At 45.2% G+C, this 25,577-nt stretch overlaps 2 protein-coding genes across 3 annotated transcripts; both read right to left on the reverse strand.

Moving 5' to 3' along the window:
- Positions 1-304: 304 nt before the first annotated feature.
- On the reverse strand, positions 305-14,283 carry DDX23 (DEAD-box helicase 23). Its single transcript, XM_079139562.1, has 17 exons — positions 14,149-14,283; positions 10,044-10,252; positions 9,481-9,591; positions 8,382-8,475; positions 8,208-8,273; positions 7,165-7,303; positions 6,783-6,916; positions 6,543-6,655; positions 6,155-6,298; positions 5,842-6,067; positions 5,382-5,527; positions 4,720-4,897; positions 3,734-3,976; positions 3,147-3,298; positions 2,855-2,963; positions 1,962-2,136; positions 305-1,533 (listed from the first exon to the last, which is right to left on the reverse strand). Exons 2-17 carry the CDS (start codon positions 10,250-10,252, stop codon positions 1,310-1,312), a joined length of 2,463 nt encoding a protein of 820 aa, XP_078995688.1. The 5' UTR covers positions 14,149-14,283; the 3' UTR covers positions 305-1,309.
- Positions 14,284-17,605: 3,322 nt separating this feature from the next.
- On the reverse strand, positions 17,606-25,071 carry RND1 (Rho family GTPase 1). 2 transcript variants are annotated; one of them, XM_079139646.1, is made up of 5 exons: positions 24,834-25,070; positions 24,011-24,098; positions 21,223-21,332; positions 20,216-20,350; positions 17,609-18,705 (listed from the first exon to the last, which is right to left on the reverse strand). In XM_079139646.1, exons 1-5 carry the CDS (start codon positions 24,951-24,953, stop codon positions 18,460-18,462), a joined length of 699 nt encoding a protein of 232 aa, XP_078995772.1. In that variant the 5' UTR covers positions 24,954-25,070; the 3' UTR covers positions 17,609-18,459. The 2 variants fall into 2 exon arrangements, with proteins under 2 accessions (XP_078995773.1, XP_078995772.1); XM_079139647.1 differs by lacking the exon at positions 20,216-20,350 and having other exon boundaries at positions 17,606-18,705; positions 24,834-25,071.
- Between the last annotated feature and the right edge of the window lie 506 nt (positions 25,072-25,577).

Raw genomic sequence — 25,577 nt, forward strand, 5'->3', positions numbered from 1 at the left:
GTGCTCCCAGGCATCCCCACCCTCTCATCCCCATGGTGTCTGGAGAGAGACACTTGGCAGCACTTGTTCTGAGAGGTGGGGAAGAGGCTTAGTCAAGTTTTCCACTGTCTCTGCCTCAGGCCAGAAAAGCCCTAAAAGTAGCTACACTTTGCCCAACTGAGGGGTAGAGTATTTTCATAAGAGGGGCATGGATGGGAACAGTGCCACCCCTCCTTCACTGTCCCCTCCCATGAGCAAATGTATCTAGTAACTGCGGATCCACAAAGGTACTATGACAAGGTGTCAGATGCATAGCGACAGGGTGCATCTGAGTGGTTCTAATTGCCTTACCTGCCCAATTTCATATGCTTTCTTTTTTTCCCTAGGTGGCATCCAGGCTAGGGCCACAAGTTACATGAGGTTCAAGCAGGAGAGGGGAGATGCATTATGATCCTGCTGTCATGGCTTGTCCATCTCCCCTCAAGTGCTATTTATGACTTAAGAGTATCAGCTGAGACCCTAGGTTTCCCACTGATGTGACTTTCATTTTCCCAAACAATCTGCTGTGCCCAATGTTGTCCCTCCTATCCTATGTATCAGGGAACCTAGGAGATGAGTTTGGTTAGAACTACACACAGCCTTAATATTCATTATTTATTCTCAGAACATACAAACTCATCTTCTCAGAGAATAGAAAACAGAAATTTCACTCAGTGACTTAAAGATGGACACAGCCAGCTCACCCTGTCCCCACATCTACTAAAAAAATTCCCTGGGGGAGGGATGCCTAGAGTGCACAGCACCCTTTGGCACAGGGCTGTGCACAGTACTAAAGGCTCTCGACTTGTTTTATATGCCAAATGGGAAAACAGCTGTCAAAATGACAGAGTCCAAGGTCCACAGTCCTCATGGTGCCAGATCCCCTGGGTCATCTAGGGCGACAGCATTGCTGCAGTGCACATGGTTACACTGTTGAGTCCTTGCAGAAGGAGGACCTACCCAGGCAGCCAGGTGTGTGTTCAGTCTTGGGGGTAGTGCCAGTAGGTTGCCCTATAACCTGGGAAGAGTTCATGGCCCAGTACAATCTGAAAGCCCCCCCAAGGGGCAAAGGTGGGCCTAAATCTGTGCTTTCCCTGCCTCCTACAGTATCCTGTCCTTTTATAGCCTCATTCAGGCCTCCAGACTTGAGGGTCTAAGTCAGGGAGTCTGACTGTTTCCAAAGCTCCCATAACCAAGACTGAATACCTGGAAAGAGGAATGTGAGGATCTTAAAGAACAGGCATCACGCAACTTCACAGCATGCCCTTAAACCCATGGGAGGAGTACTGTGTCAAGCAAAGATGGTCTCTTCTCGGCGCTTCTTGGTGAGGATGGTGCCTGGCTTATGCTGGGCATCTGGGTGGTTGGCTAGCTCTGGGGGACAGGAAGACACTGGGCTCTCCAGGATGGCTTGCTTCAGCTCGTAGAACACAGCCGAGTCCTCTTTGGTGAGGAAGGTGATGGCCACGCCACTCTTGCCTGCTCGACCCGTGCGGCCAATACGGTGGATATAATCTAAGGAGCAGGAGGAACATTGCCTTGGGACCAGGCCAGAAGCCCTGGTGAGCACTATCTGAAGCTCGTATTCTTAAAGGCATCCGGTTCCCTGTGAACCTCTATGGGCAGAGAATCCACTTTACCCTGCCCATATCTGATGCTCCCACAGAGCCTTCTGCTGTCTCCCCACTCCCACTGCTGACTGTTGTCATCCTACCACACCAAGCGTCACCTAGTCCCATTCTTTTCCATAACCCTGAGGACAGAACTGTTATCTCATGTGCCAGGATGACAAACCCAGATGAGCTAAGGGGCAAGACTTTTCTCATCAGGACAGGTATCCCCAGAATGGGAGCAGGGAGCTCCTCAGGATAGCATTAACCCTAAGGGAGGAGATATGGAGTCTCACCTTACACTGGACTGAAGCTGCCTTCCCCTCCACTTACCTTCAATATTTTTGGCCATATCATAGTTGACAACCATAGACACATCCTGGATGTCGATACCACGACCAGCCACATCTGTAGCCACCAAAATATCCTTGGCCCCAGCCTTGAGGTTGGACAGTGCAAATTCTCGCTGCTCCTGACCTTTTCCGCCATGCAGTGTACAAGCATTGTACTGTTGGAAGAATGGTAAGGTGGACAATAATGGGAATATGGGAAGACACAGAAATAAAGAGAATGGGGATGGAGGAGAAGGGTTGGGGACAGTAGCAGGTAGGAAAAGGGAAGGAGGCAAGAGAAAGAATGAGTACAATTGAAGGGGAGAATGAATAGGTGACTGAAAAAAGGGGTGGGAGAGAACAGGGTGTGGCAGAGACAGTAAGGTCAAAGGCAAAGCAATCTGGTGAGATGTAGAATCAGGTGAGAAGTTCTCCGAGAATTAGAAGGAGAGATTAGCATGGAAAGCAGGTTCAGGAAATTTAAAGGTGAAGAGTTGAGTGGTAAGGACACACTCTTTCCCACCAAGGGCAATGATTATCAATATTTGCCTCCTGACCCTATCATCTCCACTCCCAAACATACACAAACAACATGGACCCAACTCTATTTCACACCTTCAGACTCTGCTAAGGCTGTGTCTCAAAAACCTCTTTCTGCCCACACCCTACTTGGATGAAGACCCACAGTAGCTTTTGGCTGGTACTGCTAGAATGGACAGGGAGTCACAGCAACTGCCTTGGTTCTCCTCGAAACATCCTTTTCTCTTTGGTCCTGACTGGCTGAATACTAGAAAGGTTGAAGAACGAGTGAGAACTGAGAGCAGGTGCCTAGAGGACTCCTCCACCCCACTTCAGAAAGCAGCCATAGAACCTGCTCTCCCTTGCCAGACATACCCCCATCTTCTCCAGGGACTTGGCCAACACATCACAACCCTTCTTCTGATTGACAAAAATGATGATGGGTGGATCAAAGCCTTGTTCCAATATTGCCAGCAGCTTTTTCCTGGGGAAAAATGAGATGCATATTTCCTACTCCAAGTGAAACACCCAACCCTGATCTTTGAACACCAATTTCAGGCATTCTAAAGAAAACAAGCAGAACAATTGCTCAGCAGACACTGCACTAAAAGAAGTTCTCACAACTTTTCTCTTGCCACCAGTTTCCCCAGCTCAGCTGCCCCCATACCTCTTTTCTGACTCTGACATGAGGAAGACCTTCTGTTCCACACGCTCATGGGGCTTGCCTGCAGAGCCAATGTACACCACAGCAGGTCGCCGAAGATAGCTCCTGGCCAGACGCTCCACCGCTGGGGGCATGGTGGCCGTGAACATGACTGTCTATGAAAATAGGAGGCTCAGCCCTAGCCCCAGGCAGATATAATCACATATCCCATTGTCACCACTGGCTAAAGAATCTAAAATGAGTTCTACTATAAGTTCTACTGTAGAAATAAGTTCTACTGTAATGACAGCTTAGGAACAGTGTCCTTTGCCTTCCTATTTTTCCCAGTACCTGTTCATCCAGGCATTTTACATCCTACAATAACAAGAAGGGCTAGAGCATTTGCTACCTGTGGTCTAGATAGTAGCATGATTTTTTTTTTTAAATCATTTTTCCAGGACTAAGTTAAATAGCTCCATCCCTAAAGACTGTCAGAGGATTGTACCTAGGCATACCACATCATTCCAGAAACAGGTGCTCTGAACCCATCTAAGGCAAAAAGGGTCTAAGAGCAGGTATAGGAACTTGCCCAACCAGGGAAGCAGTCTTACTTGGCGGTACTTATGTTTTCCTGACTCAAAGTTGGCCAACATCTTCTCAGGGTCCTCAGCCTCATCCGTGTCTGGTTTTTGGTTGCTGACAGGCATGTGCTCCAGGATCTTCTGGACATCTGGCTCAAAGCCCATGTCAATCATCCTATCTGCTTCATCCAGAACCACATAGGTACAGCGGCTCAACACTAGGTAACGGTTCTCCAGCACATCAATCAGACGTCCCGGGGTAGCAATCACGATCTAGGGAGTACTGTGTAATTATATAGGGCCCCAGAAGGCAAACCCCTTCTTTTCTCTGATGTGAACTATCCACCCAGTTGGGTAATAGACCTCCAGTGCTAAAGGACTTGGATTTCAACCACCAGACAGGTTTGGCAGTTCATGGGAACTTTCATGAAATCATTTGTTGCTTTTGATTTTTTTTCAGGAATAAATGGAGTCTCTAAAGTAAGGGGTTAGACAGAAGGCAAAATCAGAAGGAACTTTCTATATAGGAGAGAGACTAAGGAGTATTTTGGAAGTGGCTCATGAAGAGATGACACTGAGAAGTCTATACATGACTCAATTCCTACAGAGTTTTAAAAGGCTCACTTCCCCTTTCCTGAGAGGAAGGTAACATGCAAAGTCAGTGACATGGGCTGGCAGAGTAATAGGAGCACAGGCTTTGGATATGAACCTCCATTATATCTCCTGCCAGCCTGCTGTGTGGAACTTCAGGCAATTTATTAACTCAAGTCTCAGCTTTATCTATAAAATGGAGATACCACTCTATACTCTCATATACTTGTGAGAATTAATAAGCTAATATTTATGCATTATGTGCAGTATGATCCAATGGTATGTAAGTTCTAAATAAGTAGTACATATACATAAACCAGGCCCTTTCTTCATTTTACTGCACATCTATTCCAGAAACTAGGACCAAATCCCCAAGAGAGGGAGCCTTCCCAAATAGCAGGTGGCTGCTGGCTAGGGAAACAAACCTCACAACCCATTCGCAGCCTGAAGCCCTGGTCTTCTCTGGAGATGCCACCAATGACAGCCACAGTGCGGATGCCAAGCGGTTTCCCAAACTTGATGGTCTCTTCCTCAATCTGCTGAGCCAACTCACGAGTAGGAGCCAGGATGATGGCATAAGGGCCCTGGTCTGACTCTTCGATCCTGTGGTAAATGGGGTGTCCCACAGCTTCATGAGCTTTGGTTCTTATTCAACCACAAACAGGAGCAAAACAAAATCACTTTTAAGGGTAGCTATGGGAATAGGGAGGCTAGTGGGAAAAAGATGTGGGGATCCCACTTAAAAATTAAAGACTCCAGAATAACAAATTTCTCTAAGGAATGATCCCTGCCAGCAACAAGCATACACTTCTTTGATATCACAATCCAATTATTCCCTCATATCCAACCCAGAATAAAGAAGGGAGTTTTTGATTATAGACTTAGAAAGACAACACTAGGGACTGGGATGTAGCTCACTTCTAGAGCACTTGCCTAGCACTTGCCTAGCACATGCGAGGCCCTGGGTTCAATCCCCAACACTGCAGAAACAAAACAAAAAACCAAAAAACCTCACCAAACATTCGTTTGCCATTTTCACTTCTCCTACCCAGCCAAACTCACTGCAACTGAAGCCAGCTGAACCTACCTGTCAATTTTGGGAAGTGTGGTGATCCACACCAGCAAAGGGATGAGGAAGGCTGCCGTTTTACCACTGCCAGTCTCAGCCACACCAATGATGTCACGATTCTGTAACCCAATGGGAATTGCCTGGCGCTGGATAGGTGTTGGTTCCTGCAGTGACCCAGAGAAAGAATATGGGTACAGGTACTACCTGGGCTACTGCTAACACAGTGGGCCTATGTGCCCGCACAATGTATTTGGGAGGACACAGAGTACCATTCAGAGGAAAGAGGGCACAAAAAGAAACACAATCCCTAAAATGGAAAATACTTCCACCAGAAAGTGACAGATAAGGTCATTTTGGTGCCCATGTGCAGAGAAAATACCAAATAATCAAGGAACAAAATTCTCTATTCACAAACTAAGATTGTATGCCCAGATTGTAGGAACATGGCACGTATCCTGGGCTAATCGTCCCTTCTTACCTTATAGCCACACTTATCAATGACCTCCAAGATGTGTGGGGGCAGAGAAGAGTCTTTCCAGGATCGGATGGGATTGGGGATTTTGCCACCTTTGGTGGTGATGCTATAGTCTTCACGGAAGATCCGCCAGTCCCTGTCTGTCATCTCATCTAATTTCTTCTGCGACCAGTGACGATCATCCCAGCGCTGTTTGGCTTCCTTCTTCCGAAGTTTGCGAAGTCTTGCTCTGGAGCAGAATGCAAGCAAGAATCAGTAACTTCTGCCTCCTTTCTGTAGAGACCCTGGACTCTGTCCAATAACCTTAACTACTCACTCCTCCTGCTCCTTTTCTTCCAACGTTCGCCTCTTCTCCATTAGGTCTCCATAGAAGCGTGACTGCTCTCGTTTCTGCTGCTTTAGGTCAATGCCTGCAATGAAGCCTCGCCCTAACAACTGCACCTGGTGGCGTTCTTTGTACCTAGAATTGAGACAAAGGAAGAAAAAATAGAAGGAGCTATTACAGCAGCAGGGGGTAAAGACAGACTGCCAATATGCATCAGTTCTCTAACCAGCATCTTTCCTTGCCCAAAGCTGGTTGAATACTATTCTACCAATTTCTCCGTATCAGTTTATCCTACTTCTACCTTTGTCATCGCCAGCTCTCTCTCTCTCTAGGGCTGCCTAGTGTCAAAGACAAAGTACTCAGGCCCAAAGTCACTCACAGGGGGTTGTAATCAATGGATGTGTCCTCAGATGCATCCCACTCAAAGACAAACTTTCGATCATTGAGATGCCTTGTTCGGCGCCGCTTTTTGATGCCACCCAGGTAACGTTCCTGCCCAGACAGCACAAAATCAGTCAACTTACCACATCCAGAGAACAGAATGGCCAAATAACCAAATTTCGTGTGTGTGTGTGTGTGTGTGTGTGTGTGTGTGTGTGTGTAAAGCCAAGGCCTGCACCTTAATAGCATGCAGTTCCTTGCTCTTATCCTTCTCTTCCCGGATCTTCTGCCGACCTTCCTCATCCTCATTTCCATTGGTCTCCCGCTCCATCCTCTCTCTGCGTTCCCGACGTTCCCGTTCCTGAGGGTCTTCTGCAGACCAAAGAAAGAAAAGTTGCAGAATTTAGTGGAAGAAAAAAGGAAAAGGAATGAAGGGAATCCAGATGACACAAAATGAGGAAAAAGAGGGGTAGACTTATGATACAAGGGAGATCGAATAAGATACTTTTCTCATAAATTTCCATCATCCTTCCCTCTTCCAAATTCTGGAGTAAACAGGTTTCTCTCTTTCTAAGTGACACCATAATCCCACACTTTCCACACAGCATAGAAAAACGAACCCAACATCTTCCTGCCCAAGTCTTGGAACTGTTTCCTTTTCTTCCTTTCTTCTTCAAGCATTCTCTGCCGCTCTTCCACCTCCTGCTGCCGTCGCTTTAGAGCTTCAGCTTCCCGCTCTGCTTTGGAAAGGAACTTAGGCTACAAAATAAATGGGAGGGTCTGGGGATGTGGCTCAGTGGTAGAGCATACCTGCCTATAACATGTGTGAGCTCCTGGTTTCAGTCCCCAGCACCACAAAAAATAAAATAAATAGGGAATTGTGATCTGGGAGCAGGGAATAATCACATTAGTGCTAGGAAGACTGCATGGAGACCCCCAAAATATTTGCAAAGGCATTAAACCTATTAAGGAAAATACAAATAGGCCTAGGACCTTGTTGTGGGCTGAACTATGTGCACCCCCAAATTCACATATTAAATCCCTAACCCCCAGTACCTCAGGATTTGTGTATTTAGAGACAGAGCCTTTAAAGAAGAAATCAAATTAAAATGAGGCAGCAGAATAGGTCCTAATCCAACAGGACTGGGGACCTTATAATAAAAAGAAGAAATTTGGACACATAGAGACACAGGGGCACATGTGCACAAAGAGACGACCATATTCCTGTGAATACAGCAGGAAAAAAATCTACAAGCCAGGAGAGAGACCTCAGAAGATATAACTCTACTGATATCCTACCCTTGGGCTTCTTTTTAAAATCTTTTTATTTGAGATTAGTGAAATTCCAGATTTTCTTCTCTTTTTTTTCCTTCTAGTTCTGTAGATTGAACACAAGTTCTCACATATGCTAGGCAAGTGCTCTACCAATGAGTTACATCTCCAGCCCTTTTATTTTATTTTTGAGACAGTATCTAAGTTACCCAGGCTGGCCTCAATCTTGTGATCTTCCTTTCTTGGTCTCTTAAGTAGCTGGGATTACTGGTGTGACCACCCAACCCAGCTTTGACGTAGGTCAAAATAATTTCTATTGTTAAAGCCACCCAGCACATGGTATTTTGTCATGTCAGTCAGAGTATACAAATAGAGACCCCCAAATTCTTACCTTAGCCTCAGCTTCTTCCTCAGCCTTTTTCTTGGCTAAAAGTTCCTCCAGAGATAGTGGCTGGGCCTGAAGATAAAACACAGGATTTCATTCCATAGAAGCTCTCTTCCATTGGACCAACAAAGCAGGGCTCAACTTTGGAGGAAGACAAAAAAATTAGTTCTTTTTTTTTACCTTAGGCTTCTTATCACCATGCTCATCATCTTCATCCTTTTTAGAGTCTCTGTCCTTCCGAGATTTAAAATCTTTTCCTCGGCCAGGAGATAAACTTTAAGGGAAAAGAACAAGAAAGGTCCATATTGCTGTCTTACTCTAGTCTTTTTGGATGAGGTACAGACTGAGCCCCAAGAAGAGGACAGAAGTTTCCCCACAACTCAACAAGACAGAAGATAGCCTGGCCCATGGTTATCTATCATGTCCTAAGGCTCTCTTAGTAGGCAAGGTCCCCTCTCTGCCTACTCTGAAATCTAACTATTGTCCTGTCTCAGCCCTATTCTACCTGAATCTCCTTTTCTAAGACCAGTGTCTTCTGGGAAGGGCCTTCTCTATTAATGTCAAAAATATTACCTCCAGTTCTGGAGGTATAGCTCAGTGGTAAATACTTGCCTAGCATGCAAGTATTTACATGGTTGCATGCCTAGCATGCAAGTAACCATTGAGCCACATCTCAAGCACCCCCCACCCCGTTTTAGGTGTTGATGGACCTTTTTATTTATTTATTTATATGTGGTACTGAGAATTAAACCCAATGCCTCACACATGCTAGACAAGCGCTCTACCACTGAGCTACAATCCCAGAGTAACAGCCCTTAATTTTTTTGAGATAGAGTCTCACTAAGTTCCTGAGGGCTTTGCTAAATTGCTGAGGCTGTCCTCAAACTTGCAATCCTCCTGCCTTAACTTCCCAAATTGCTGGCATTACAGGAGTGTACCACCATACCCAGTGACATTAAGTTCTTTTAACAAATATATGTTGTATATCCTGGGTAGGAAATTGAATGGTATACTAGAGCTATAGGAGTGTTTTGTAGACTGATAAACTTTTCAAACTAATTTCTAAGCATAAGTTGAGCCTCAAAATGTTGTGACTTTACTATTAAACTATTACTAACTCTCTAAAGAAAACACATACTTTCTTAGAAAGACAGTTCTGCAATACTGCCAACAAGATCTGCTATGAGAAATTAATTTTCCTATGAAGCTGAGCCAAAGGAAATGCAGAAAGGAAGAGATAAGAACACCCCCTAAAACCCACTCTCATTCCCTCAGGTACCTGGATCGCTTACGGTCCTTGTCTCGCCTGTGCCCATCCTTGTCTCGATCTCGGTCCTTCTTATTCCGATCTCGTTCCTTATCTCTTTCTCGTTCTTTGTGCCGTCGTTCTCTGGAAGACAGCAAATTTAAGAAATCACTTGATATTTCCATAGTACCTTACTTCACTATAGCCCTAATAAGGTTTTCATGCACTTTCCTCTCCAAAGTAATTTTCACAAATTGTGGAATGTATTTCCCAGGGCAGTAACAATGAAATTCAAAGAATATCTTACAGATAAGAGTTGCAATTCTAAGTAATAATGGCAATGACAGACCACAGACAACCATGCAAACATGTGAACTACCTTCCCTGATCATCTGGACCTTCATCTCTCAAGTTCCCCCTCAACTTGAGAGCTGAGTCACTGAGGAAAACTGAAAACACTTGCAGGTTCAACTGGAATGGCAGTACACTAATGTAGGAAAAGTAGATGCCTAATACCAGAGGCATTGAAGGAACCAAGAAAGAAGTTTGAAATGCATCTTCCCTTCTCATGTAACAAACATGCAAAGTCACTTTACCTCTCTGTAGATTTAGAACGGGATCGGGAGCGAGAGCGGCTGCCTCCTCGACGTCTATCCCTTGACCGATGCCGCTTCCTATCTTTAGATGGGGAGGACTTCCGGTCCCGGTCTCTATCCCGCTCTCTCTCAGGTGTCCGTGATCGCTTCCTTTCTTCCTTGGAAGGTGACGCATCTCGGTCCTTTTTATCAGCCAGTTCTCCTGCCATCTGTTGTAGGCAAAAGGAGGGCTTAATACACATAATTCACTCAATCTCAAAACAACTCTGAGGTAGATATACTAGTCTACTTACTTTACAGATGAAGAAATTGAAATTCAGAAGCATAAACTCACTTGACTGGGGACACAGGAGCAGTTTGGCTCCAGAAGTTCCCTCTTACTCACTGTACTGTACTGTCTCTCTGGGATTATTTTATTTTTTGAGGGGTACTGGGGATTGAACCCAGGGGTACTCAGCTACATCCCCAGTCCTTTTTATTTTTTATTTTGAGATAGGGTCTTGCTAAGTTGCCAGGCTGGCCTTGAACTTTGAGATTTTCCTGCCTCAGACTCCCCAGTAGCTGGGATTCCTTGAGTATAGCATATTTCTAGAGACTGCAAGAGTATTAAAATGTTAGTGAATGAACAGTGTACCAACAATTTCTAGAAATATCCTATATTGCTTATCTTAGTAGGACATTAGGTATGCTAGCCTGCCAGGATTAGTCTATAGATAGATAGATTGATATAGATATAGTTATAGATATAGATATATATCTAAGGGAGATAAATTACCTTGAGCTTAAAAGAGAAAAAGTTCAACTCTGAGATTTAGATTATAAACACCACAAAGAAAAACCTAAATTTAAAAGGAGAAGCAACTGTGCATGGTGGTGCATAATTCCAGCAACTCAGGAAACTGAGGCAAGAGGGTCACAAGTTCGAGGACAGTCTCAGCAAATTAGCAAGGCTCTAAGCAACTTAGTGAGACGCTTTCAAAAAAAAGGTGTGGGGGGTGGCTGGGGATGTGGCTCAGTGATCAAGCACCCCTGAGTTCAATCCCTGGTATCTAAATAAATAAATAAAAGGAGAAACAAAGGTGGGCACAATGTTGCATACCTCAAATCCCATCTACTAAGGAGGCTGAAGCAGAAGGATCACAAGTTAGAAGCAGTCTAGGAAACATAGTAAGACTCTGTCTCAAAGTAAATGAAAAAAGGTTTTGGGTTATAGCTCAGTGGTAGTGCCCCTGGGCTCAATTCCTAGTACCACTAAAAAAAATAAATAAATAAAATAAAAAAAATAATAATAATAAGAGAAAGAGAGAGAAATGATCACACTTATACATAGATTTTAAAAACTGTAGCTTCCCCAACTGGAGAAACTTGGTGAAGGGTACACAGGACCTCCATGCATTTTTTTTTCCAACTTCCCATGAATCTACAATTCATAGATTCAAAATTAAACATTAAAAAAAGTACCAAAAACTAGAAGTTCTAACTGATATTCCCTACACAGTTTCTCACAGCCTTGATCATCTATGTTATCCAGTCTCATGAAAAGTTTGAGTAGGAATTTGATCTGTTCCCCTCCTATCTGGGGAACGCTGAACACCATGCTATACTGTTCCTTTGACTATAAAATCCAATTCAGTCAGGAGCTAAAATGATGTCAAGTCTGAATTTGCTTCTACATCATCATCATCATCACCACCATAATCATCATCCCTAAGACTTGGGATACATTTCTCAGAACATATCCTCTAAATGGGCCAGCTGGAATATCAGTTTCCTAAGCTTTTGTGTACAATCCTCCTTTCCTATGCCATTTCTTGCCACATAGTCTTAAAAAAGGAAAATGTGTAAGAATGAGAAAACAAAAATGAACAAGTAGTACTTTCAAAAGGTGCAGACAACCCATTTTATCTTAAAGATAACTGTTCTATATGTGCAATCACACACACCATATAGAAATATTTACACTTCTTCCTTTAATAACTAAGAAAATCCAAAAGAAAGGATATAATCTCTATAAAGCATCCTGGGCCTTATTCATTCTTTCAACAAATATTCATTTAGTACCTACTGGGTGCCAGAAATTGTTCTAGATACTAGAGATAGAGTAGTAAACAACATAGATAGAACCCTGACTTCATAAAACTTAAATCCTAGTGTAGTAGAGAGAATTTCAAATAGTAGTAAGAGCTAATAAAGAGAATAAAACAGGGTGATATGATGGGGAGTCCCCCCTCTCCTGCCTTCCTGGGTACTGCAAATTGAACCCAGAGGTACTCTATAAGTTACATTCCCAGTCCTTTTTATTTTTTATTTTGAGACAGTTTCTAGTTAGGTTGCCCAAGCTGATCTAGAACTTTTGATCCTCCTGCCTCAGCCTCCTGAGTAGCTGGGATTATAGGTGTGTGCCACTGTACCAAATGGGAAAAATACTTTAGTAGATTGACATTTAAGCAGAAACCTGAATGATGGAAGAGAAAGAATCACACAAAGATCAGGGAAAAGAACTTTTAGATAGAAGAGACAGCAAGTACTAAGGCACTGGGGCAGGAACTAGACTTAAAAAGATTTGAGAGGCTGGGGTTGTGGCTCAGTAATAGAACACACTTCCCTAACACATGTGAGGCACTGGGTTTGATCCTTGGCACCACATAAAAATAAATAAATAAGGTTTAAAAAAAAAAAGGATTTGAGTGATTGACTGGGAATGAGCCTGGCAGGGAGGGGGGTAGTTGATTGGAGATGAGTCTAGTGAGGTAGGCAGGAGTAAATCATGAAAATGTGTTAGGACAGGGCAAAGAAACTTGAATTTCAAGTTAACTGCAATGGAACCTTAGAATGGCTTTAAGCAGGATGTGGTGAGATCCAATTTTACATTAGGAATTACTTTGGTAACTTACAAGACAATATATAGTTTTACATATAAAACCACTGAGAATGCTATTACAGTAGTCAGCCCTCTATATCCATCCAAGGTTCTATATCTGTGGATTCAACCAATCACAGATGGAAAACATTTTTTAAAAGTTACATGCTTGCGCGCGCGCACACACACACACACACACACACACACACACACACAGTAGAAAGAAGCAGCAGCCAGTAAGGAAAAAAAAAATTTTTAAGTAAACTGTAGCAATGCAGAAAAGGGGGGTGTGGTCAATTGTGTCAGGTACTACCCAAGTGGAGAAAGACTACAGGGTAAAGAAGCAACCAATACACTTGGAAAAATGGAAATCACTGGCAACCTTGACAAAAGCTGTTTCAATGGCAAGGAGGGAACAGAAAAGAAGCATGACTAGTGAATCTGGAAGAGGATGAGAAGTGACAATAAAAAGACAGTAAATATAGACAACTTTATTACAGATAATCAGGCCACCTCCGGCTATGCTTCCCAGCAACCTTCCACTTAAATCTCCACACCTTTGAGTTCCTCTGATCTTGTAGGGCAAAGGGCGGATTCTTTTCATTCACCGAAGTATTTATCAAGCATGTACCATAAGCATGGCTCTGTGCAAGGCGCTGTGTAAGTTACAAAGGAAATTCTGTCCACAGGAAGCTTTTAGAACAACAGAGGGCATAAGACATATACCAAGATGAAGGCTCAGATGAAGTATTACAGGAGTTCATTTGTAAAGGGGGATCTGGAAGGCTCCATTGGGTAAGTGGCTTTTGAGCCTTTACGTATATACAGAATTTGAAGATGTGTAATTGAGGGCGCGGAAAAGAAGCAATTCCCCTCAAAATAATGCAGGCGGTGCAGAGGCGGGAAGGTATGGACTGGTTTGTAAACGAGTTACAGTTTAGCTGGAGCACGGGCTACTCGAAACAAGAATAGGTCAGACTACGGGTATCACAGGCGCTGTGCCCATGGGCAAAGGTCTAGGCCCATAACATCGTCCAGAGACTAGGGGGTGAGACCTCAGCAGTCAATACTACCCCTGGGGCCCGCGCCCCTGCACTCCTGCCCGCCAGAGCTTCCCGGGCTTGTGCCCCTTCGCTGAAGCGTTCTTGCCCGCCTCGTCCCGGAAGCGGGAGCCACTAACGTGGCCCCCACTCTTGCCCTCTCTGCAGCAGCTAGTGGGGACAGCCTCCGCCGCCCGGGACTCACCACCCTGAGTGTGAACCGCCTAACGCGGCCTCAACGTCGCCGAGCCGTCGCCATCTTTCCCATTTCCTGGTTGCGAGGAGCACCCCGGCCGCGCGGCAAACTGGGAAGGCGAGTCCGCTGGTCTGCCCGGCTCAGGCAGACAGTGAGGTCTGGAACTACCAATTCCAGTATGCACAGCGCGCGCGCCGACCGAGCCGCGGGGTCTGCTGGGCAATGTGGTCCGCCAAACCTTTGAGTCTGCGGGAGTAAGAGATTTCTGTGAGCTAGTAGCCCACCGCGCAGTCTTCTTCGAATGTGCTGATCCTGTTAGAAACTACAGTTAATGACTATCATGACTGGTGCCTGAGGAATTTAGGGCTTTTTTAGTTAATGCTAGCACACGATGAAGTAACAGGAGTTGTGGAAAAGCAGAATTTACGAAAATTCTGCGAGATAATTCGTCCATGTTACAGAAATTATTAGTACACTTTACAAGACAAACTAAAGATTAGGTTACAGGAGTAGACTAGTATTTCACAATGTAACCCATTGTGTGGAACTACCCCAGGTTTAGGAGGATATTTTAGTAACCCTGATCCCGCAACAAGGTGAGTGCTGAACAACCCGTAATTAGGACAACTCAAAATGAGCCAACACAATGGACTCCAAAAGCCTCCAGAAAGGAGCTGGGGCACCTGTTTTCCCAACATTCCAGATAGGACCCTGGTTTCCTCATTTTCTTGCTCTTTGGGATCTGGATTATCTCATTATTGTTGCTTCTTCCTCCTAGTTCCCCCTACTTAAGTCCTCCACTGAGCTTTTTTTTACCCCAAATCATGCTCACTTTGGTCTCACAGGTTCAGAATTCCCGCCCCCTCTTTCACCCCAACAAGCGCATACAACATACAAGCACATAGTTGTCACTGCTAAGATGGTTGAGATAACTTACATTTTACAATATTGTAGCCTTTGCTCTTTCAAACCTGCATGACTGCAGGTCTGTTTTTTTCTCTTCGAGCATACTTAGACTTCTCAAGCAAGGTCTTAAGATAGATAACCTTGAGCATAACGCACAATGGACCAGAGTAACTCAAGGACACGCACACTTTCTGTTCTAGCCCAGAAGGAACAGAATGCAGTTTATCTATTAAGTCTAATACATGCAGTGAACACTAGAGGGCTCTCTACTCACAGAATGGAACGGCAGCGAAGAATCAGACCAAGGAAGCTAGAACCTGTATTTATTGAGAATCTTCTAAGTGCCCAACTCAGTGATGGACTCTTAACATGCCACACTTACTTTACTTATTATAGTTATTTACTTATTAGTTATTTTAACAGTATAACATGTGTATTATCTACATTTTTTACTTGTAACATTATGACCCAAAAGGATGAATTATGCTTTCAAAGTCCACATAGTTAAAAGAATGGCACCAGAATTCGACTCCAGATTCATTTACATTCAGAGTCCATTCTTTTTTCCCTATTTCCGGGGTACTATCTCCATTATCTTTAAAGATGAGGAAATTTAGACTCACAAAGGTGACAAAGATTGTACAAGTTCATGGTGATAGAATTCCCCCCTAGACTTGTGTACACATCTCACAACACATTTGAGACTTTGAACTTAAAGAATACTTGCTGTGGGGGGTGAGGGGGGCGGTGGCACAGTCCTGTAATCCCAGTGACTCAAGAGGCTGAGACAGGAGGATCGAAAGTTCAAGGCCAACCTCAGCAATTTAGGGAAGCCCCATGCAACTATCACAAAATAAAAAAATAAAAAGGGTTGAGGATGTACCTCAGTGATAAAGCGCCCCTGGTTTAAATCCCCAGTACCCCTCACACCCACACACACAAAAAAGAGTATGACTTGTTTATCTTACTTTGCTAATTCTATCACAAACATGCATCTCTGGAGATGGAGATAGGAGTAAAAAGCATTGGTGGTTTCTTATTTAGTTACAACATGGCTAGTAGTAAGGGGTCCATGGGAGCTAACAGTGAGACCTGGATTGAATCCTGATCAAATACTTACTAGCAGCATAATCTTGTGCATGTTATATGACACCTGTTTTTTCTCTCTTTACATTTATAAAATAGAGATAACAATACTTCTTGTCTCACAGGATAGGATAGCAGAGTGCATGTTCTAGAACCAGATTGCCTGGATTTGTGACCATGTTATACCACTTTCTAGCTGCATTACCATGGACACATTAACTAATCTCTTTGAAACTCAATGATTTTGCTGTAAAATGCAGTAGCTAGTACTTCAAAAGGTTAGCACAGGAATAAATCATAATTCAAAAGTACACCAACCCATAGCAAATGAATAGTAAATGTTAGCTGTGATAATTTATAAGGATAGATTTGATAATGTAGGTAAATCCCTTATGTGCTGAGCACATAAGTACACAGTAACTTTTTGGGGGGTGGTACCAGGGATTGAACTCAGTGACACTTAACCACTGAGCCACATCTCCAGCCCTATTTTGTATTTTATTTAGAGACAGTGTCTGAGTTACTTAGCACCTTGCTTTTGCTGAGGCAGCCTTTGAACTTGAGATCCTCCTGCCTCAGTCTCCCAAGCCATTGGGATTATAGGTGTGCCTCACCACACCTGGCCACAGTAACTTAATTTCTAGCATTATACTATGAAACTTGGAAAACAAGAGCTGTGAATCTTTGAGAGGAAGGAAAGACCCCTGAGCTACAATCAACAGGAACAGGAATTAAGTTTTTTTGGTTTGGGTTTGATTTGGCTTGGTACTAAAGATTGAACCCAGGCACTTACCCATTGAGCCACATCTCCAGCCCTTTTTTATCTTGCTAGGTTGCTAAGGCTGGCCTCAAACTTGCAATCCTCCTGCCTCAGCCTCCTGAGTCACTGGGATTATAAGTGTGCACCACTACACCCTGCAGGAACTGCAATTGAAAGGTCAATGACAGAGGCCACCTCTTCTTGAACTCAAGAAACTGGCACCTCAAAAGTCTACACCTGCTTTGGCTTAGTCTGTACATCTTCTGCTGGAGGTGGTATTTAGCTGCTTTCTCTCTCAAGATTTTGTAGAGCAGTGGTCCTTAAGGGGACATTTAGCAATAACTGGAGACAGTTTTGGTTATAACAATTGTCATCTAGTACCTGCTAGATGCCAGGGATGCTGTTAGACATCCCATCTGCATAGGATGGCCCCCTACCGGGAAAAAAAAAAAAAAAAAACATTTTCCATTCCAAAAATGTCATCAGTCAAAAGGTTAAGAATAAGAAACTCTGCTCTAGGACTAAGGAACTCTTCCTTGGCTTAAGAGGACTTGGGTGGGATTGGAGCTGGGAATGGAGGGAAATGAAGAAATTCTTTGTTAGAGGTGCTAGGAAACCATGGAGGCAGTCACTCTGCAACCCCCAGAAAGGGCTCCAGAAAAGTTTTTTCCTGATTATTAATTAATGACTGAGGAAACAGAAACAAACAACAACAAATAAAATAGAGTCAACTTATTATATGTTATATTTTTCATTAATAAATAGGTTTTCTTCTTTAAACACAGAACATATAACAGATTGAAACACTCCCCCCTCCCCCCGATTCCAAAGACAAGAGTCTATAAAACAAATGCCAGCTGTACTGCCCGAAGGGCAGGAAAAGTCTGGTGACCCCCACCCGGCCCTGCCCCTGCAGCACCACCACCCCCACACTCTTCAAGAGAAGGGGGTCTGGGGCTTCTCCCTTGGACCCTGGGGACTTAGGTGAGAAGCATGTGAATGTATGATGTCACCTCTCTATGAGGCTATGCAAAGATGAGGTTTCCTTCTCATCAGCTCTGACCAGCCCCTGCCCCTCTGATTTCATTGCAAAGCACCCGGGCTAAGCTCCCAAGAGAGCTGCCTCTTGGCTTCCCCACTCTTCATTCCTCTGCTTAGAGGGGAAGAGAAGAGCTCAGGGACCCCTCTCATCTCCCAGCCTGCATGGAAACACTGTGTGGAACAGGCATGATGCTGAAGTTGAGGCTCCTGTAGGCCCCCGAGTCCATGAGGCCAACATGCCACCCCAAACCCCCACATCTTTCCTTTCTCTGGAATGAGGGGCACTGGGGCAACTGTCCCCTGCAAACCTAGTGCCTGGCTTGGGGATGATGGTTCTTGCTCAGTGTCAGGTCCTCATGCCAGGCCTGGCTCCTTCCTCATCCCATTCCTTTCTCCTTCCAAGCCCTCACATTGGCCATCTGAAAACTCATGTCCAGTGTCCTAAATTGTCTCATCCTCCCTCTTCCCCGTGCCTCTGCACCCCAAGGGAGGAAGTGGGGGGTTGTCTCCCCCTTCCAACTCCCACTTCACATAATGGAACAGCTTTTGGCCTTTTCCTTCTTGAAGGTAGAAGAGATGAGTTCAGAGCGACTGGGGAGATGGAGTAGTCGCTTGGAGAGGCTTCTGACAGGGCTCTTCGGGGGCACTGGGTTGGGCTTGTTCAAACACACCATGGATGCCATCCGAAAGATGCTGTGGACACTCTTCTCTGAGGTGAAAGCTGAGCCTTCCAGGTAGATTTCTGCACCCAGCTGCTTTGCTATTGCACATCCCTGAGGGAGAGGGTGAGGTCATTAATACAGTGGTTCAAGATGATTGTGAGACACAGTGGCCTTCTATGTGCTACTCCCCAGGGTTATCCCAAATGGCACCCCATTGCCAGCCTCCTACCACCAGCCTAAGCCAGTTATTTATATATATATTTAGTTGTAGATGGACACAATACCTTTATTTTTCTTTATTTTTATGTGGTGCTGAGGATTGAATCCAGTGCCTCACATGTGTTAGGCAAGCACTCTAACACTGAGATACAACTCCAACCCCTAAGCCAGTTATTTTTGTGAAAGTGAAGCCTAACTGCTCATCAGAATCCCCTGAAACACGTTTTTTAAAAATTATTTTTTAGATGTCGATAGATCTTCATTTTATTCATTTATTTATATGTGGTGCTAAGAATTGAACCTAGTGCTTCGCACATTCTAGGTAAGTGCTCTACCATTGAACCACAACCCCAGCCCACCTGAAACACTTTTAAAACTATAGTGATCCTGGACCAAGTAAATAAGAATTTGGGGGGATAGTGTATAGGCATTTGGTTTTTGTTTATTATTTGTGTGGTGCTCATGCATGTGAAGCACATGCTGTACCACTGAGCTACATCCACAACCCCAGCATTGTATATATGTATGTATGTGTGTTCTTTGTGTGTGTGTGTGTGTGTATTTTTTGTGGGGGGTACCATGGATTGAACCCAGAGGCACTTAACTTCTGAACTACATCTCTAGCTCTTTTTATTTGCTTATTTTAAATTTTGAGACAAAGTCTCACTAAGTTGCTGAGGTTGGCTTTGAACTTTCGCTCTTCCTGCCTCAGCTTCCCAAGTCACTGGGATTATAGGTGTGCAGCACTGTGCCCAGCTAGCATTAGTATTTTTAAGAACTCTTCCAGATACTCTAATGGGAAACACTGGCTTAACAGAAATGATTTTATGTGTTAGAAATTATCCAGGATTCTCATTAAAAATGCAGATTTTCATGTCTTTTTCCCAAAGTGATTTTACAGGTATGGATGGAGACAGGAATTGAAGTACCTCTAATATTTTTTTAAAAAAAATTTTTAGTTGTCAATGGACCTTTATTTTATTTATTTATTAATTAATTTCTATATGTGGTGCTGAGGATCGAACCCAGGGCCTCACACATGCCAGGCAAGTGCTCCACCACTGAGCCACAACTCCAGCCCTCTAATCATTTTTTTTTTTCCCTTCATGGTACTACACTTCCATTGCAAGTGGTCTACAGAAAACAATCTTAAAAACCCACACAGGAATTGTTTACCCACTAACCTATAGCATACATCTGGGTAAACAGGCACCCAATACCCCAACCAGGTGATTATTTTGCTAATTACAGATTAAGCCCCTAACACAAATTCCCTCTTGCATAGTGAGAAAGTTTGAGCAAGGACCATGTATCAAGGCCTCTGCCTGTAGCCTTCCTCACCCCACCTTCCAGCTGGTACATACACAAGTGGGCGCACGCACACACACATACACACACACACCTGCTCATAGGAGATAGGTGCCTGCTTCTGGTGGGACAGCTCCATCAGTGTGCTCAGGTCTGTTCTCAGGTCTGTCTTGCAACCAATAAGCAAAACACGGGTGCTGGGACAATAATCTAAGATTTCCGTCCTCCACTGAGGTGCCAAGTGAAAAGAAGGTAAGGGGAAAGGGGAAGGAAGGAGAATCAGTGACAGATACTGGAAGAAGCCTGGTTGGCAAAACCACATACACCACTCAGATTATCACCAACCCAGTCCTCCCTCTGAGTCACAGCATCTCTGCTGCACTAATTACATCATCTTCCTGCCCATGAGGCCTTTGGTGGCACCAGAGTGCTGACCCAAGAGCCTGTCCCTTCAGTCAGCAACTCAGTCACCAAGGAGAACTTAGGGGCCAGTCTCCTCCCACTTCCTGCCAAGCAGAGAAGACATGGATCTATCCCCCAACCTCAAAGGGCCTCATAAGTCCAGAATACAGGTAAAAGACAACCAATCTCTTCCCAAGGGAAGGACATAATCCCAGAGTCTTCTAGGAAACTAAGCTAGTTCCCTAAGATTTCCTGGGACTCCTCAGTATAGGCAGATCTTGCCACCCAGACACAAGCATTTTCTATCACCACTTCAGCTTCACCACTTCACCAAACTGCCTAGCTTAGTGGGCTTGGCATCAAGGTCAATAGAAGCTACCTTCAAAAGATCCCATTCCTAACCCTCATATCACATCACCAGAAGGTTCATTGTCAGTCCTTTATTTTCTGAGTCTTCAACACCACTCTCCCTTGCTAGGCCTCTAGAAAAGCAGTATGGGATAGTGGAATGGTCAGAAGGCAGAGGGGTAAGGAGACCTAGGTTCTAGTCACAGAGCTGTAGCTAATGGTGTGATCCAGGCAAATCTCTCCTTTTCCTGGCCTCAGTTTCTTGATAGTGCATTAGAATAGAAGACAAAGTCCCCAAGATTCCTCCCAGTACTCTTGCTGGGTTCAAGGTTGTAGAGTTATCCACCTTACCTTCTTGAGGGCACTGTCCACTGTCTCTGGACGGCTGATGTCAAAGCATAGTAATACTGCATCTGAGTCGCTATAGCAGAGTGGGCGGACATTGTCATAGTAGGGAGATCCTGGTATAGGGGAGAAAGGGCTGATGGTGAGCCATGGTATTTTCCCTATGTATAGGCCTAAGCCCTATGTATAGGCATGCTGCCTGGAAGCTTGGAACCTGACCACCTGCCAGAAGGCTCTGTAAGAGTATTATCTTCCTTAGTCCTAAAAAAGGGAAAGAGGGCAAAATAAAAGGGATTGAAATATAATTTGACTCTCTCTGCATCTCCTACAGTGGGCTTAATTTAAGGTCTATTAGTTTTCTGAGTCCCAAAAGATGCTGCCAACCCCTGCAGAGGAACCAGGGCTTGTTTAAGGTCTCCTTGTGAGTCTGCTTGCTGCCCAACCTGTGCTCCCTTCCTCTGCCCCAGGGTCTTCTCAGTGAAGAAACAAACCTGACTGTTACATAACTGGCTTCCCTGTTTCTTTGCACAGGGTCAAAACTCTAGGAGTTGGATGGGGGAGAGCATCAAGGATTCAGCACCCCGCACCTCCACCCACCCAAATCAACTTACACTGAAAAGGGCAAAAAGGAAAGTTCTAACCCCTAGCCCTTAAGATCTCAGGGAGGTAATCTTAAAGACGACAACAGCACCAATAGCTGGGGACTTAGGGGCTGGAGCAAGGGTCCTTCATTGGATGGATAGGCAATGCAGATCCAGGGGTCTGATAGGGGTGAAAACTAGGAGCTAAGCCTTCCCCCCTCCACCCTGGGGAAGGAACTGTAGCGGATTTGGAACCCAGACAATCCGTGCTCAGAATAGCAAGCAGCCCCTCTCCCTGCACCACAATCGCCATGGAAACTAGGGGGAATCCAAGCTGGGGTTGGGGGAGTTGGTCATTTAAAAAATAATAATAAGTAAGGGGGAGTTAGGATAGCTGCCTGCTCCTTCAGCAATCCATCCAGTCCCTTTCTGAGGTGGGGTTCTGACCACCGCAGCACTGAGGAGAGGGAGCACTGAAGCACAGGGGAAGGGGGAGGAGGGGAGGTCTCCATTTTGGCTCAAGGGGTCCCCCTCCCCTAAGACCAGCAATTGAATAATGGGAACAGGTCACCCTGGCTCTAATGTGTGGAAGCCCCATTCCACACATTATCACCACTTCCTCCCCTTCTTATGGAAACCTAATTTGAAGGAGGGAGTCTGAGGATGACTGATAACCTTCATCCTTTTAGAAATCAGAGGGCAGGAGTGCAACACAGGATATAGAGACCACACTTGCTGATTTTCCATTATCTGGATGGGGATTCAAGGACTGCATTCTGACTGGGGGGGGCGGGGCAAGGGGAACGGGAGAGACGGTTTTTGGGCGGTGGTGTTGAAAAGAGATGAGATGCAGTAAGGTTCTGAGAAGATTGGGAGGTGGGAGGGTACAGCAGAATAAAAACCATATATCATGCAACTAGGCACATTCCAGTCTGATCCAGGTCAGCATAGCACAGACCAGGATAATCCCAACCCTGCCTCCCCACCTCTGGAACTGCAACTGAGGAAAGCATACCAGCTTGAGGAATTTTTGTTTGGGGAAAAATAAAGTCTCATTTTCTGTCTACCCATCTTCCCACCCCCAATCTTTTCAGACCTCAAAATTGGAAGATGGCAACAACAGTTTTTGGAGGAACAGGGCAGCATTCTTATTACAAATAATAGGAAACCCCTGGTGATTTATAGTTCCTCTTTAAACTCAGCCTGAATATGCCTTTTTCTTTTTTTTTTTTTTTTTTTTTTTTTTTGTCGAGGAGTGAATTTTATTTTCTTTCTTTGCTGAATTCTACTCTGCATTTTGACTCTGAGCCAGTCTATTAAAAAAGATTGGGGGTAAAAAGAAAGTGGGAAGGATGCAGAATCAAAGCAAAGGGTAGCCCAGCACTAAGGGATTGGGGTTGAAAGCCTGGGAAAACATTGTTTCCCACATTTTCAAAAGACAGATCATCTTCTACTTCACCCCAGAAACAGGTTAAATAGTCAGCGACAACCCCCTTCACCCTGCAGGCCACTATTCACAACATGACCAATGCCCTAGATTAAGCCATCTCCCCCACCCTCAAAGACATTGATGATGCATCGCTTCATCCCCAAGCCGCAGCAGTGTGACGAGTAGAGCTGAGCTGCGGCAGGCTGAGTGGTAGCCGGAGATGGAATGCAGGAGAGAAAATTGAGTCTGGGCAATATTCACTCCAAAGCAGGCTTGTCTTCCTGCCCTACCAACCTACCAGCACCCTCCCCTCCAGCAGCACTGCCTCCTGATCTAACTTTGCTCTGGGGAAGTAAAGGTTGTGTGCAAGGATGGGTAAGTGTGTGTGTGTGTGTGTGTGTGTGTGATAGAGTGAGAGAGAGAGAGAGAGAGAGAGAGAGAGAGAGAGAGAGAGAGAGAGAGAGAGAGAGAGAGAGAGAGAGAGAGAGAGTGTGAGTTAAGTAGCAGGGAGTAGAAATGGAGAAGCCCTGACTGCTACCCCCAGGAGTATTCATGGGCCACTTCGCCTCACCATCCCAGCCTCTGAAGGATGGAACTAGACCCAGAGAAGTGAGTGGCTTCTGGGGTTTATTCACATTGCACCCGTGGACCATTCAGCTGAGTTTACCAATGGCCCCCACTCACAATTAAGAAATCTCTAGCTCCCACCAAATGGGAAAATAATTTCTAAAAGACACAGCTGCAGACTACCAGTGGAAAGGGGCATTTGGAATCATAGCCTTACCTGATGTATCCCAGAGACTAAGCTCCACTCTCTGTTCCTCTGTCTCCAAACAAGCTGTGTAATTCTCAAACACTGTAGGCACATAAGTCTGTGAAAAGAGAGGAAGTATTCATACCTGAGCACCCCTGTCCTCAGAACCCTCCAGTTAGTGTTGGTTACAGAAAAGCCACTCACCACCCTCTGAGACACCAAAGTGTCAAGGGGATAAAGAACCAGAGGAGGGGATACATGGGGCAGGAGGGAACACGTGGGACAGAAGGAAAAGGACTATAGAGGCACAGGCACCTGGGTCCATGGAAATAAGAAATAGGGATGAGGGACCCCTTTTCCCAGCCAGGGGCAAGCCCCTCAATCTCCTAGATGGTTACACACACACACACACACACACACACTCCTCGCATCCCCAGATTTTTCTCCCAATTTCAGAGTCACAAGTCAATTCTGACCTCCTTCTTCTCCCCTCAAGCCCTTTGGCCCAGGTGAACAACAAAAAAGGGCAACTGAATCCTGCCTGCAGCCATACTCATGGAACATTTGAGGAGGGGTGAGAGGGTCGGCAAGTATTACCTCAAGAAGAAACCCCAGACTCTCCAGTGCCTTCAGGGACCAAGGAAAGGAGGGGATGTAATAGGTGAAGAGGTGAGGAGCCGGCGGGGCGGCAGAAGTGGGACAGGTCTCAGGGGAAGCCATGGCAGGGCAATCCTCCAGCCAGAAACCGCTGAGGGTGGAGCAGGCTGGGGGTGGGGAAGACGGCTCTCCTGAGCAGGTGGGAATCGACCCCGATGGGCGGACAGGGAGAAAGGCGGGCCGGCGGGCATCTCACCTCCGGATAGCAGTCCTTCGCTAGCACCTGTAACATCGCTGTCTTCCCACACTGCACATCTCCCACCAGCACGAGCTTACATCTGACCACCACTGGCTGAGGCGCCCGTCTCTCCTTCATAGTTGCAGCCTCCGAGGGACGTGGACTCAGATTCAGAAAGGAGCGGGTTGCGCCAGGCGTGCCCCAGCACACCAACTCAGCCGGATTCCCTGCCTTCCTCCAACTGAGGAGGAGAGCAGCACAGTTCCCTTATATCACCCTGGTTGAGCCAATCACAAGAGGAGGCGGACTCTGTCGAAGCCAATCCCTGGGGTGGGATCCCCTACAGCATCCAATGGTAAGAGGATCTGAATCAGTGCCCTCTTCCTCCCGTCCCTTTCTCTTAAAGCTGCATCGTTGCTTCCTCCTGAAAGGGGATTCCCACGCTGTTTTTTATTTGTATTAGGAGGAAGGAGGGGAGTTGAAGCAAAATTAAATAATCTGGAGTATCCACCAGATAACAAAAAACGTAAGCTAGCCACGGAAACAGAAAGTGAAATCAAGCTGGAGTTTTAGGGAATGTCCCAGGAGGAGAACAGGACCTGCCTAAATTATGGACAAGCAGCACCTGGGGTTGGCGGTGGGCAGGGGGATGGTCCCAGAGACCTCTAACTCTTGTTTCCTCTAATTCCTATCCAACCAGTTCCCGCTTCTGGCTTATCCTCCCTATATCAGCTCCTACTTTACCCTTTTAAAGTCTCTTCA

This window comes from Sciurus vulgaris, assembly GCF_902686455.1.
Source record: "Sciurus vulgaris genome assembly, chromosome: 5".
Lineage (NCBI taxonomy): Eukaryota > Metazoa > Chordata > Mammalia > Rodentia > Sciuridae > Sciurus > Sciurus vulgaris.